The sequence below is a fragment of the Tenrec ecaudatus genome, chromosome 3 (genome assembly GCF_050624435.1).
Source record: "Tenrec ecaudatus isolate mTenEca1 chromosome 3, mTenEca1.hap1, whole genome shotgun sequence".
NCBI classification, from domain to species: Eukaryota; Metazoa; Chordata; class Mammalia; order Afrosoricida; family Tenrecidae; genus Tenrec; species Tenrec ecaudatus.
The window spans coordinates 110,583,500-110,599,138 of record NC_134532.1 but is presented as its reverse complement, the minus strand read 5'-3'; the positions used below and the strand labels follow the sequence as shown (position 1 = coordinate 110,599,138).

General features: G+C 41.1%; 1 protein-coding gene across 1 annotated transcript in view; it reads left to right on the top strand.

Annotated features, from left to right (window-relative positions):
- The window catches only part of EGF (epidermal growth factor), a 154,584-nt gene extending 148,115 nt beyond the window's left edge, over window positions 1–6,469 (top strand). The window contains 2 exon segments of the mRNA XM_075543534.1: window positions 2,514–2,619; window positions 4,874–6,469. Of these exon segments, the coding sequence (XP_075399649.1) occupies window positions 2,514–2,619; window positions 4,874–5,070 (303 nt within the window). The 3' untranslated portion in view covers window positions 5,071–6,469.
- The last annotated feature ends 9,170 nt before the right edge of the window (window positions 6,470–15,639 follow it).

Genomic DNA, 15,639 nt, shown 5'->3' with positions numbered 1-15,639 from the left:
TTATTCAGAGAATTTGTCTTCAGCCATTCACCAATCACAGAGACATGTCAAACACACTTTGTAATAGATCCATGTTTATATGAACTATCACCCTCATATGAAAAGTTGCAGTGCATATGTATGTGAGTTATGTTGCTTGTCAGGCCTACTGATCTAAAATAACTATGGGACCTTTATAATTTTTCCCTAGTAAAATAATATCCCCAGGCACCTATGACCTCAAATCTTGGGTTTCAGAATTAGAATAGATTCTTCAGTAAAGTTATAGGTAGTACCTAGCTGTTTTAATCCATACTTGTCTTCCATCATTCTGTTGCACTGTGGTGGTTTGTGTGTGGCTGTGATGCTGAAACTTCCACTGAAATTTCAAATACCTGCAGGAATTTCAAATTCCACTGGAATTTCAAATACCAGCTCACCGAAGGCAAGCTGGTTCCGGTGGAATTCCAAGACTAAGAAGAGACTATGAAAGGAGGAGGCTGTCCACTTCTGAGGGATTAGCCGCTGACAACCTCATGAATAGAGTAGAGGAACGTGGTCCAGTAATAGTGCCATAGATGAGCCCTATAGATTCAAAATCACTGAAGATACAACAGAGGAAGAGCTGCCTCCTCAAAGTGGAGTCACGGATAGAGCAAAACTTCTAAGACCTGCATTTGCTGATGTGGTGCGATGTAAAATGCGAAGGAAAACAGCTGCAAACATTTATTAGTAATCGCAATGTGGAACGTACGATGTATGAATCTTGGAAAACTGGGAGTCATCTAAGGTCATAAAGAACACATGAAGATTGGTCCACTAGGCATTAGTGAGCTGAAATGGATTGTTATCCACCATTTTGATTTAGAAAATCATATGGTTTATTATTCTGGGAATAACACACTCAATAGGAATGGTATAGTATTCCTCTTCAGAAAGAGCATTTCATGATCTATCTCAAAGCACAACATTGTCTGTGATGGGATAATTACTACACACCTATGGGGAAATTCAGTTAATGCGACTACTATTCAAATTTATGCACCGATCACTAAAACTAGTGATCAAAGAAATTGTTCTATCACTTCTTCAGTCTGAAATTGGTCAGGCAAGCAATCAAAATGCTAATTGTTGGCAATTTGAATGCAAAAGTCATAAACAAATAGGAAGAAACAGTAGTTGGGAAATATGTCCTTGGTGATAGAACTGAAGCTAGAGATTGCATGATAGAATTTTGTACAATGCAGGACTTCATCACTGCACATACCTTTTTTCAACAACATAAGTGGCAACTGTATAGACAGAACATAAACACAAACAAACCAAGCTTACTGCCACTGGATTGATTCCCACTCAGCAACCCAACAGCATAGAGTAGAGCTAGCCCTTTCATTTTGGAGACTTTCAATAGTTCCAGGAGGAGACGGCGCCATCTTTTCCTGTGGGTCCAAATTGATTGCGTCTGTGGGAAGGTCAAGAGCCAGAAGTGAAAGTCCTGTCATATTTATCGCTCTGACAAACGGAAGAATCGGTTTCAGTTAGGATCCTTATGCTCCTGTCCATTAAAACAGCTGTAGCTTGGTGTCGACGGGTCGGTTCTGACTCAGAGTGACCCTATGCCACACCTGCACAATGTTTGTTACACCTGAGTCTGTTGCTGCAGCCACTTTGCGTGCATCCTTGATGGTCTCCCTCTGTCCCATGGGCCTTCTCCTTCACAAAGCATGGTGTCTCTTCCCCAGGACAGGCCTCTCCTGACAATGTGGCCATAGTGCATGAGATGAAGTCTTTTCATCCTCACTTCTAAATAGCACTCCGGCTACACTTGCAAGAGAGATTTTGTTTGCTCTTTGGCAGTCCACAGTACTTTCAATATTCTTTGTTAGCACCATAATTCAAAGGTATTGGGTCTTCTGCATTTTTCCTTATTCATTGGCCAACTTTCACAAGCAGATTAGGTCATTGAGAATGCGATGGCTTGGGTCAGGAGCACCTTGAGCCTCAAAGTGGCATCCTTGCTCTTCAACCCATGAAAAGGTCTACTAAAGCCCCTTTGTAAAAACCCAAAACATCATTTGATGTCTTGACTGCTGCTTCCATGAGCACTGATTATGATTCCAAGCTAGATGAAATTTTTTTTTTGCTAGATGAAATTTTTGAGAACTTCGATCTTTCTCGATTTTCTCTGTTTATCATGATGTTGTCTATTGTCCTCATAAAGCAGTTATAAGAATTTTTGTTTTCTTTATATTGACAGCATCATGATGCACATGGAAATGAGTGTCGCTCTGGCATAGGGTCACTCTGAGTCAGGACTGACCCAGTGACACCTAACCACAGCTGCTTTGATGGAGAGGAACCTAAGGACTCTACCTGGAACCCGAACCCTCCATTTGGCAGGGTGATAGATGTGGTGGAACGTTATCTCCCACTTTTATCTTCTCTAGAGCGAACATACTAAAGCCGTGCACTTTGATTTTGAGATGATTTGTGAAGTATGATGACATCTCTTTCCTCTCTCTTGTCCTTTGCAGTTTGTGGTTTTAAAGGAACACCAAGAGCTCAAGTGTGACAGTCAACCTGCGGGCCCGACGGACATTCAGGCAACAGATGTTGGTCAGCTTCCTTCTCTGGAACCTGGTGAATGATTACGGTTTCGTGTATCCTGAATGTTTTCAGTTAACACACTTAGCTAACCACGTTGAAAACAAACCAGTTGCCATTTAGCCAATCAGATATACCGTGGCCCCATGTGTGTCAGTTGATACGCGAGTTTTGGAAGCAGATGACCAGGGCTTGCTTTTGTGGCACCTCCTGGTAGACTCAAACCTCCAACCGTCTGGTTAGCGGCCAACCTACCCTGATAACTGTGGGCACTGACCAGGAATTTCTAACCACAGAAACAAGTAGTTGAATTGTATGATCCCTGTGAGCAGCTAAGCTGTATTGGAAAGACATGGAGCATTCACAGAACTGAATTGGGACCAGCTGCTTATTTGATGTGAGGTCACCACAGCTCCTTCAAACATGGGTCACTGAGCAGTCCGCATGGCAATCTGCTAGAGCCGGCACATGATTCCTTGTTGTGAATTAGGGTGGTTCCTAAAAATCATTCCTGGGATTTAAGTGCCACACTGGTAGTTGTACATATCACACCAGAGAAGCTGGAAATGACTGGAGGAAACAAGCAAACAAACAAACGAACATGTTGCATGTTCTGGCGAGGAGGGCTGCTGTGAGGTCAAGTTGACCTGAAGGCTGTCCTGAGGATTTGGGAATTGTTGAGTCTTACCCGAGGCTACACTTCAATGAAATGCCTGGCTATCTGTGAAGTCAAGCCAAGCCAATGGGCAGCAGGCCCATAAAGTCAGCTCAGGTTCTCAGGCAGTTCTGAAACTCCATCTGTTTCTGATGGAATTCGATACTCTCTGACATACTACCTTTGCCAGGAGTTTGATTGTGATAAACCTCCTAGACTTGGGTCTCAGATATCATATTTCTACTTAGGTCCCAGAGGATAGTGTTGAACATGGTTTTGTATCCTAAGCCTTTGGCGGGGTTCAGAGAAACACTGAGCCAATTAAAAACAGTTCCTCTGCTAATGGAGCGAGCTCCAGCTCCACTGATATTTTCTGATATTTGTCCTTCAGGATGCAAGCTTATGACCTTGCCCTCCTCAGATTTCTTGGTAGAGAAAACATAGGCTTCTTGTTTAAAAGGATCACTCTAAATTCCCACCTCACACACATGTTCCCAAATAACCCAAAATATTAAATTCCATGTAAGTTATACCTTAGAATATTAAAGCTATAGTAAATGATGGTGGCTTTTGAAAATATAAATACAGTGGTCCCTCTGTTATCTGGATAATTAAAACTCTGCATTTCCAAAATATTGCATGGATATTTGCTTTTCCTGGTAATATTATTAGAAAGCAATGTAAAAATGTTAGAGTTTCTTGTAGTTATATACTACTTTTCCTTGAGGGAATAACTATAATTAATTCTTGTCAAGGTAATTTGCTTTATATACATATTCATGTATTTATATTTATAAATATATATGTTCGTATAGTATATTTGTATTTTTGATGTAACATTTCAAGTTACTCAATAGTAAGCCTATAGTTAGGCTCAGAAAATAACTAAGAAACTCACGAAAGTTTGTTGACTACTCAAGAATAGGCTAGAATGTTTCTTTTGGGCTTTCTGTTGTAAAGAGTTTGACCCATTTGACTCATATAAGTTCACTGCCATCAAGATGATTCTGAAAAGTGGCTTGTGGGTTTGAACTACTGACCTTGCAGTTAGCAGCCCCATGAATATCCGACATCATCAGGTTTCCTCATATACTGCCTCCTACTATGAGAGAACATATGGTCAATTATGTCTTGCTGTTTCATAAATGCCGACAGTGAAAGTAGAGCTTGAGGTGGATATGGGGGTGTTAGAAGGAGATTTGAATGAGATATGAGAATAAGATCCATGATTTACAGTAAAAGATCATGTTAAAGAGATGCAAGTGTGTCTGTCCCCTAGCTACGTCCTTCTGTGCCCTTGAAAAGCCATTAGAAGCGCAGGCTGTACTAGTGATCTGTAGGTTAGGCGCAGCATTCCATGTGAGTAGCAGTGTGTTTAAAATGGAAGGTCAATGCTGAAATAATTTATTATCCAGGTGTAAGGAAACACAACACACAGCAAAAGCGAGAGAACAACATCAGGAAGCATATTCATCTCAAGTGTGACAAAGACATTCTAAATTTTAAGGAGGCACTAATTTTGTGTCTCACAGTTCCGGTCTGTTCTCCAACCACTGCCTGGGTTCCCTGTCTTTTCTAGCTGAGCACTGTGAATCATCTGAATACTGAATCTTCTTTTTTCTTTCTTTCATTTAGGATCAGCGCAACCAAGTTCATATGGAAAGGAGCCCCAACCACACGGAATGGGCACAGAGTAAAGCTACTGGAGCCCACTATTGAGCAATAACAGCTCCAGTCCCCAGGGAATCGCACAAAACCTTCATCTACCCTCCTCTGTCACACAGCCCTTTGCCGTTGCTATCGAGAAGGCTCAGTCATCTTCCATCAGCTAAGCTGTATGTCCACAGCTCAGCTGTGTGTCCTGATCCGCTGTGCTGCATCCAATAAGATCAATGGAGCCAACACTGAAAAATCGGAATTTAAGGGAAGGTCAAGGTGAACAAATTGTATCGATGAAGAGTGTATTTTCTTTTCAAAAGTAGAGGGGAAAAATACAGATTGTGGTTCCTTAGATGTCTGTACAATCAACCCAGTACATAAATATATTACTGTGCCTTTTGTTTCTTCCTTCAGGAGGGTCTAGTGCATATTTTCAAAGGAGAATAATCAGGAGACTCACTAGGTAACTCATTAGTAACCAAAATGGAGACAGTAGTGGTTTGTAAATTGTGCTGTCTTCAATCAACAAATCTATAAATAGATTCCCCCCTCTGCCCAACAGTCTGCAGTCACAGAAGAAATCCGGTAAAAACAGGCAGCCACACAGGTTTGGTCAGTGACAAGGTAATATTTTCCTTCACCTCAGCAGAACATTCAGCTTAATCTTATGGAATGATTAGAATATAAAATTACTGTAAGAGACACTCTACAACAAAGACACAGAGACCAATGAAACTTATCCAGAGGATAGTCCTGGAACCCTGAGTTTCAAAGGAAAGGACAGAGACGTGGATTTATTTCTGAGTAGACTCGTGGAGAGACTTGGGGGTTCAATGGGCATAAGAAGGAGAGTGTGTGTGTGTGTGTGTGCATGGGTATACACCTTGCTGCAACTATACTCATTGATCTGGTGAAGCATACAGGGAAAAATTATGAGAACTTCTGGGACATAACCAGACATCTTTGGGAAATGCGTCTCTAGGCTTGGGGGATCAAGTTCATAGTCAGTCTCAGTGGCCCAAGAAACTGGACATAACTAGTCCACACAGTCTACATCTACGTTGGTAAGTGAGCAGTGACTAGGGTCTTTAAAGCTTGTGAGTGAAAACCAAACAGAGTTGTGAGTGATCTCTCCCTGGCTGCCGAAAAGCAGAATGTTGAAAGTGGAAGACACATGGGAACAATTCGTCCAACAGATTGTACAAACATCAATCTCCTCCACCCTGAGACCAAAAGAACTTGATGATGCCCGGCTATCCGTACAAACTTCCCTGGAAGGGGATCACATCAGAAGGTCCTAGATAGGGAGAAAGATATGGGAAAAAATTCAAAATTATAAAAAAGACCGGCTGACTGGTTTGAGAGAGAGTGGTCACGTCCCCCAACGCTATGCCCCCTGGTTACTCTTTATGTCTGGAACAGAACTTGCCCTCGCAGCTCAATTTTCAGTTAAACAGTAGCTGAGTGATGAGAATCATCACACCATTGATGGGGCACTCCTTGGAACAATCCAGCATTTGGGGCGCCAGGGCCACCATTTACCCAAGGACAACCTTCAGGAAGGTTAGGAAAGAATAGAGTAGACCCAGGGAAGAGGTGGGAGGGGGGATAGTAAATTGAAGCAATGCAGGAGATGAAATAGAAGGTGTATGAATTTTTTCATGGAAAATGGATGACCTTTTCTGTAAATCTTCACCCAGTTTATCATAAAAAGTAGGATGTTTTTAATCAACAGAGAGATTAAACAGAAATGATAAATTAAACTGTTGTTATGAGTTGCTGGTATTTTGATTATCATCATCAATGTTTTCCCTGTCAGTATTTTTGCAGAATACATTGTGATCAATGGGTGTAAAATATAATAATTTATAACATTGTTTTTTGATAATTATATGGCATATTTTTAATTTATAATTTGTAGAATTAAAAGATTTCATTTTAAACCCCTGTCCCTGAAATTGCATTGTTTATCAATGGTTATTCTTCCTTCCCCCACAGATTTTTTTCCAATGGAAATTGTAATTCACCATTAATTTATAACCTTGCTTCTTGATAATTATATGGCATATTTTTAATTTATAATTTGTAGAATTAAAATATTTCATTTTAAAACCCTATCCCTGAAATTGCAATGTTTATCAATGGTTATTATTCCTTCTCCCACAGATTTTTTTTCCAGTGGAAATTGTAACTCACCCCTTTGTGTGTTGGCACTGTGAAGTATCTTATTTTTAAATTTTGGAGTGTAAGTAATTTCCCTGAATCATTTTCATTATAGACAGTAATAATTTTCTTCTAATTCTTAAACAAAATCACCACAAATAAACATTTTATTATACATCTGGTATAAAAGTTCATTATAATTTAAGAGGGTGTTACAGTTGAAATAACATTAATTATCAAGCTTAGTATTATTTGAAATTTATCAGATGTGATAAGGTAACATTTCACATAGTGTTCTCAGAATATATTTATCTTACAACCAAAGAATTGATATTACCAATAATATCACTTGATGCAATAGCTGACTGTGGGGGGAGTTGCAGTTTATGCAATAACTTGTGTGTGCTTATCTTTTTCTCTTGTACTTCTTGAATGTTGGTTACACTACAAGGAGAAAGGAATTGAAACGGTTGTCTTTCTTTTATTGGCACTTAATCCTCGTATCACACAATTCAATAGTTCAGTCATATCAAGAAGAGCTGTACAATCATCACCACAATCAATTTTAGAACATTTTCTCTCCCCCATCCCCAAAGGTTAAATCATTTTAAAAATGGATTGTGTAATCACCTTCAGGTCTAGTGCTCCCTTCTCCCCCCACATACATTGTTTGCTCCCCATACCCCATCACCCTCTTTATCTCCTACCCCCACCTACCACCCCTATAAACCTTTGAGACAGTTCTTATTTCTATGTATCTACTCCTGTGCTTCCCAAACTGGAACATCCAACAGAAACAATAAAAAACAAAAACAAAATGCAGTGATAAGGATTAAATAACATTATAGATATGAAAATATAAATAATGAGTAAGAAAGAAAAGGCCACCATGAATATTTAAAAGGCCAGGAGGGAAATTTTTCTCATGGAACAAGCAAGAAATACTTGTACCTAGGACAATGTCAGGTTGGGTCAAGAGGGAGGTCAACTGACCAAGTATCAAGTTCAATCATAATTGAGTATCAGTATACTCATAATCATGATTGAGTATAAAATGAGTATCAGTATACTCATAATCATGAATAAAATGATCTCTAACAGATGTCCTTAAGTAGATAAAACCAAACCAAATCCTTTGCTACTAAGTTGATTCCTACTTGGGAAGAATGGAAATCCCAGAACACTTCATTGTGCTCATGCAGAACTTGTACAAATGTACAAGAACAAGAACTGCAGCTTTCAGAATATATTACAACCGAATCTCAAGCAAACCCAAACCCCCACAACTAGACCAATAGGTAATAAGTAACTTCAAGATAAATGGAGAAATGATCCAAGTTGTCAAGAATTTCCTTTACATCCACAACTAATGTTCATGGAAGCAACAGTCAAAAATCAAAAGAATCAGACCACAAACAAAGAACCATATTCAGGATGAGGGGGGCTCAGAGCAGAGACCCAAAGCCCATCTGTAGACAATAGGACATCACTCACAGGGGGGTCGCAGGGAAGGGATTAGTCAATCAAGGTGCAGTAAAGCACTGATGAAACATATAATACTCCTCTGGTTCCTTGAGACTTCCTCACCCCTCATAATGACCTCAGTACCCCTTTCACTGTGGGCTAGACTGAAGCATGTACACAGGTACAGATAAGACATAAGAACTCACAACACACAGAATCCAGGAACAGGAATGGGAGTAGTGACACCAAGAGGGTAGGGGGAAGATAGGTAAAGGAGGGAAGGAAGGGGGAATCCATCATGATGATTGACACATAACAGTCCATCCCTCCCCGGGACAAAACCATGGGGGAAGGGAGACAGCGGTTTGTGTCAGATATGAAAATAATAATTTATAATTTATCAAAGGGCCACGAGGGTGGGGGCAAAAGTAGTTGACACCAAGGACTCAATAGAAAGTAAGTGTCTATAAAATAATGATGGCAACATATAACAAATATGCTTGATACAATTGATGTCTGGATTATTATAAGAGGTATAAGAGCCCTCAAAAATGATTTTTAAAGAAAGAAATCAAATATGTATATTATATTGGACAACTCTGCTGCACAAAATTTGAAGAACAGGGATTGAAGAAGAGGGATGCTCCTTTCAGTACTAAAGAGAGACTAACCCAAGCCACGCCATTTTCAAACACCGCACATGCCATGTGAAAGTCGGACAGTGAATGAGGAGGAAAACTCATGCATCGGAATCATGGTGCTAGTGAAGAAAATTGAACGTACCATGGGCTTTGCAAAGAACAAACGACTACATCCTGAAAGAAGCACAGCTAGCATGCTCCTTGGAAGTGATGAGGGGGAGACTGTGTCTCACATACTTTGGACAAAATATCAGGAAGGAGCAGACTCTGTAGAAGGACATCTTGCTAAAGCAGAGGGTCCGTGAAAGAGGAAGACCATGGCTGAGCTAAGTGGTGGCGGTGGCTCCAACAAGGGGTGGAGTTTTTTTTTTTTTTCTGTCGCACATAGGGTTGCTATGAGTTGAAATAAACCCACCTGACAATAAAAAGAAATGAAAAAGAAAGGAACACCATGACAGAAAAATAGGCAGAAGAAAGAACACAAAGGTAACCCACGAGCCACATGAAGGGAAATATGACATTTGCAACTTTGTGATTCAAGTTTGTACTCACCATTGGCAAAAAAATTAAAGACAGGTAATTCTACGTATGGGGGAGAATATGGAACAATCAAAACTCTCATGCATACACAAAAACTATAGAAAATGATATGAGAAGCAACAAAGCCCACATGGAAGAAACACACCAGCCTGTGTGACCACGAGGTGTCAAAGAGACCAGGTGTCAGGCATCAAAGGACAAAAAAATCATATCACTGTGTGCTCACCTTCCCAATACAATCACTGAAGACAAAAGTGTGCATAACCAAATGTGGTGCCCAGCTATCAAAAGATATAGCGCCTGGGGTCTTAAAGGCCTGAAGGTAAACAAGCAGCCATCTAGCTCAGAAGCAACAAAGCCCACATGGAAGAAGCACACCAGCCTGTGTGATCATGAGGTGTTGAAGGAATCAGGCATCAGGCAAGAACAAAAAACCATATCATTGTGAACGAGGGGGAATGCAGATTGGGGACCCAAAGCCCATCTGTAGGCAACTGGACATACCCTTACTAAAGGGCCGCGGGGAGATGACGAGCCAGTCAGGGTGCAGCTTAGCAACAATGAAACAAAACTTTCTTCTGATTCTTAAATGTTTCCTCCCCCCAACTATCATGATCCCAATTCTACCTTACAAATCCGGCTAGACCAGAGGATGTACACTGGTACAGATAGGAACAAGAAACTCAGGGAATCAGTGGTGAGAGTGGCAATACCGGGAGTGTGGATCGAAGGTGAGGTAGAAAGGGAGAACCGATTATAAGAATCTACATATAACCTCCTCCGTAGAGGATGGACAACAGAAATATGGGTGTAGGGAGGGAGACGTCAGCAAGTGTAAGACATGACAAAATAATAATAATTTATAAAATGTCATGGATTTATGAGGGAGTGGGGAAGGAGGGGGAAAATGAGGAGCTGACCCCAAGGGCTCAAGTATAAAGCAAATGTTTTGAGAATGATGAGGGTAACACATGTACAAATAAAATGTGCTTGACATACAATGGATGGATGTATGGATTGTGATAAGAGTTGTATGAGCCCCCAATAAAATTATTTTTTTAAATGATATGATGATAGGAATGGAAATCCCATACAAATCAGCAATACCACTATTAGGCATATGTCCAAAAGAAATGAGACAAAATACGAGTGGATGTGTCCTCTCCCATGTTCCTAGCAGCACAATCCACAATAACAAGAAACTGGAAGCACTCCAAATGCTCAACAGTGAAAGAATGGATCAACGCACTAGGGTACAAACACACAGTGGAATACTGAGCATCCCTAAAAAACAGTGACTTGGAAGTATGACTTGGAAGGACCTGGAAACCTTTATACTGAGTGAAGTTAGTCAATCATAAAAGACAAACATTGTGTGAGCCCACTACTATAAGGAGAAACACCGATTAAAGGAGTCTTAAAGGCTAATTCCCAAACAAAGGCATAGAAAGTCTGCCTACCAGCCTTGAATCATGCATCACCTCCTTTATATGCGCTTCATAAGAAATTCCTAGAAAGCGGAGACCCCTTAAGAAAGGGGACAGGGAGATGACCATCTACTTGTTGCTATACAACATTAGACAAGACTGCGACAATTCCACAGGCCCTCCACAGAACAGAGAGGAGAACCTCACTGGGAAATCAAGTTCAGACCAGGGGACAGTCCTAACTAGATCACAGAGGAGGGTGGGTCTGGTGGGTAAATGGGGAGGAGCAATCTCACATCAGGAAGGAATGCTTAACAATAATTGTAGGGAACCCAAGGGGGAAAACAAACCCCTTCTATGTTCCTGGGTGGACGCTTTGAATAAGCTACCACCCAACCCTCTGTGAACCATACTGCGGACTAAACATTACGATGACATTAAACGCTGGCTTTACAGGGAACATGACACCCCCTTCCCGCCCCCCCGGCTCCGTGGGCCATGCCAGAAGGAAGCCCGACTGAGTGAACAGGGTCCTACCTCAAAACTACCTGTAGCCCTTGGACTTAATTTCAGGATTGAAATTCCCTGGTGGGAGGGAATTCAATGGTGGACACTGAAGACTATGGGAGTGACAGCCATTGGACCTTGCGTAGGACCCCTGGTTTAGTGGGCATCCATGAACGAGGACTCAGGCCACCATATGTTTACCATTTCAATGTTCCCCTTGCATTAATATGTATGTGTATTAATCTGATAAGCAAGGATCTGCCCACATAAGGAATGTTATAAGAATTTCCCCCTAGACCATCCCCCATACTCCATGGAAACAGAGTTCAGTCATATAGGAATTCAATCTGTGGGAAACAACAACTCAGAGATAGTACTGTTCACCACTGGGCTAATCTCGCACAAACTCAACAGTACCTTAAATTGGGGAGCAAATAATGAATGTGGGATGGGGCACTAGAACTGATTGTGACGATGTGTATACAATGCAGTTGAAAAGCAGCTTAACAATGGAAGGACATGATATGTGAATTCTGTATCAATAAAATTATTTTTTAAAAACTCGTGCATTATCTGTGGGTTTGTTCATTCGTAAAAATCCTTTAAAGTTACCTAATAAAATTAAAGAACTTCAGATTCTATAACTGTGGTAGTTACGCAATTTCATGTCAACTTGATAAAAGTGTGAAGGGGTGGAGTCTAGCCTGTCAATCAGGTCACAGCCTGATGATCCTTCCTTGTGGGTGACGTCTTCTCATGAGGCTGCTGGGAACTCGCTCTCTTGATTCTGCTATCAGAAGAGCTGGATCACACACACTCTTTCTCTGCTACAACTTCTTGTTGACAAGCCACATGGAGCCACACTGATGGCAGCCAAAGTCCTGGAGATGCATCCACCACCTACCATTAGATCCACAGGACTTTCCACCCACCGGCCTGTGATCGTCCTGCATTCCGCATCATTGCATGTGCTGTGTGAGCCTGAAGAGGAATTCATTGGCTAGTATCATACTTATGGAATAATATTGAACTTATCGAAATGGTGAATAATTACTTCTGGATATAAACTTCTCTCTTACACATATATTAGCGTCAATGAATATGTTTCTCTAGTCAACCTGGTCCAACACAATAATCTAGCATTTAATCTGAGGCATGTATCCTAGAGAAGCTCTTATATTTATGTATCTGAAGGTATATATGAGAGTTCATTATGCTAAAAATACCCCACATAAATTATCATCAACAGTAGCATGATTTAAAAATATGGTATAGTTATATAATTGAATTTTTAAAAATCACTTTATTGGGGGAGTTTACAGCTCTTGTCACAGTCCATACATACATCCATTATGTCAAGCACATTTGTACATATGTTCCCATCGTCATTTCCAAAGCATTTTCTTTCTACGTGAGCCCTTAATATCAGCTACTCGTTTCCCCTCCCCCACCCTCCTTCCCTCATGAACACTTGGTAATTTATAAGTGTAGAATTCCCACCCACCCCCATGTCTTACACTGACTACTATCTCCCGTCACCCATTTTTCTGTTGTCTATCCCCCTAGGAAGGGGTTATATATAGATCATAGTCATCCATTTCCCTTTTCTCCTCCCACTTTCCTGTTACCCTCCTGGTATCTCTTTTCTCATTATTGGTCCTGAGGGGTTTATCTGTCCTGAATTCCATGTGTTGTGAGCTCTTATCTGTAGCAGTGAATGTACTCTGGCCTAGTCAGATTTGTAAGGTAGAACTGAGGTCATGATAGTGGTGGGGTGGGATGGGGTGGGGAGGAAGTATTAAATAACTAGAGGAAAGTTGTGTCTTTCATCTATGTAATTGAATATTGTATAGATATTAAAATAAGTGAATTACAGCTAGTCAAAAATGCATTAATCCACTGACATAAAGGACATAAGTAAGTATCACTAAGCAATATATTGTTTATGGATTTAGAATAAAGTGGTAGGAGTATAAAAAACATGAAGGACACCAGAAAACTTTAAAGACCATTTGTCTTGGGTACTAGGAGGGGGTCTCTTCAGTAACAGGCATAAGGACTCGGGTCCTGCCAATGTGTGTTCTGTATGTCTCAGTGGCTGATATATTAGTGTTTTGTGTAGTTGAAACTGCCTGTGTTAGGTCAGGTTGACTAGAGAAACAAATCCAGTGACATTCATTCATGTGTAAAAGTTTTCTATCAAGAAGTAATTGTATATCAGGGAAAAAAGCCAGTACAGTGCAGATCAAGTCCATAAGTCCGATACTAGTCCATAAATCCTTCAGAGTCAAGCAGCACATGCAGTGATGCAGAATACAGGAAGATCACAGGCCAGTGGGTGCAAAGTCATGTGGATCCAGTGGTGGTGGCTGCATCACAGGACGAGCAGCAACCAGGGCCCATCAGCAGGAAAGTGAAGGCAGAGAGAGTGGGGGGTGGAGGGGGGCGGGATTCCCAGTACTCTCCTTGTGAGAAAGTCACACCCACAAGGAGGCACCATCAAGCTGTTCCCTGATTGACAACTAGACTCCACCTGTTGATCAAGTTGACATGAAATTATGGACCTACCACACTGCCCATACATTTTTTTCACCTTTTTTTGAGGTTGTGCTTTACAATTGAAAAAGAAAGGGAAGATAAGATTACAAAAGAAATTGGCCCTAAATTCTAATGAGAACTTTATAGACTCCAAAGCAGAATTAGTCACATTCCATGCATTTATCCGGACTGGGTTACGCTGACCTTTGGATTCCGGAAGACCTGGAATGCGGGATGAACACGTTTCTGAGCTGGGGCTTTTCCTTTGCCCAAAGCTTGGCAGAATAGATTGTTTACCACACACCTTGTACACTCTGAACTGTTCCCTCTGGACTGAGGGATTAAAAAGAGAAATGAGATCATAATGGAGGTTCTGAGAAAAAATAACCGTCGAATTTAGGAGATGATACAAAAATGCAATTTATCCAAAGCCATTGAGTCCATTTCAATTAATAGCGCCATCATAGAACAGCACAGAACGATGCCCTAGGGATTCCAAGGCATAAGGATTTACAGAAGCCCTGGGAGTGACTGGTGGGTGGTAGGCGGGGGGGGGGGTGTGTGTGTATGTGTGTGACTGCCTACCTTTAGGTTAGCAGCCCAATTCTTCCAGCCCCACCAGTGTTTCTCTGGACACCAAACTAAACCCATGCCCCTCCAGTTGTAGGAGAGTGGAAGAGAGGAAGCGGAGGAAGCATGTGGAATCTCATATGAAATTATTTGGTTGGAAATGGTAGAATGGAATGGTTCATGCTTACAAAAAGTTATCTAAATCCTCAGGCTTTCTCTTGCTGTGATCTTAATCTAGTTCTTAGCCTGAACTTCAGCAATCCATTGCTGAGTTGTCCCCCCAACTTTCCATTTTAACTGCTGCTTCGTATAAGCTTCTCTGCCTGTGCTAAATTATTAAGCAGATTCTTACAGCAATGTCTGTGTCTCTCCTGAGCCGTAAGCTGCAATGAAAGTGTCTGCATTTCGTGCATTCGTAAGATAATAAGTAGGGATCACTTTTTAAATAATTCAATGGAAGAGACCAAGATCACAAAGGGAAGAAAGCCTTTCACAAGCAACTTAACGCCTTGTTGTGTTTAACTCTTCTCCACATTAAATGGCTCATCTTTGTCACGTCTCATTCCCAAACCACAGCTTTCCTCCTCTCTGTCTCTTAAGATTCCTAGCGATTTTGTATCCCTTCACGGTTGGTAAAGTAGAAGGACAGTGAAAAAGAGGAAGACCTTCCACGAGATGGATTGACATGGTAGCTGCAACAAGGGGCTCAAACAGAACAATAACTGGGAGGATGTTGCAGGATCGGACCGTGCTTTGTTCTGTTGTTACTGTAGGGACACTATAGGGTCCCTATATATTGGAGCGACTCCATGGTACCTATCAGGGACAACTTATTCAAAACCGTCATTAGACTCAGCAAAGTGCGCAGGGTATGAGGCAAACAGAAAGTTTG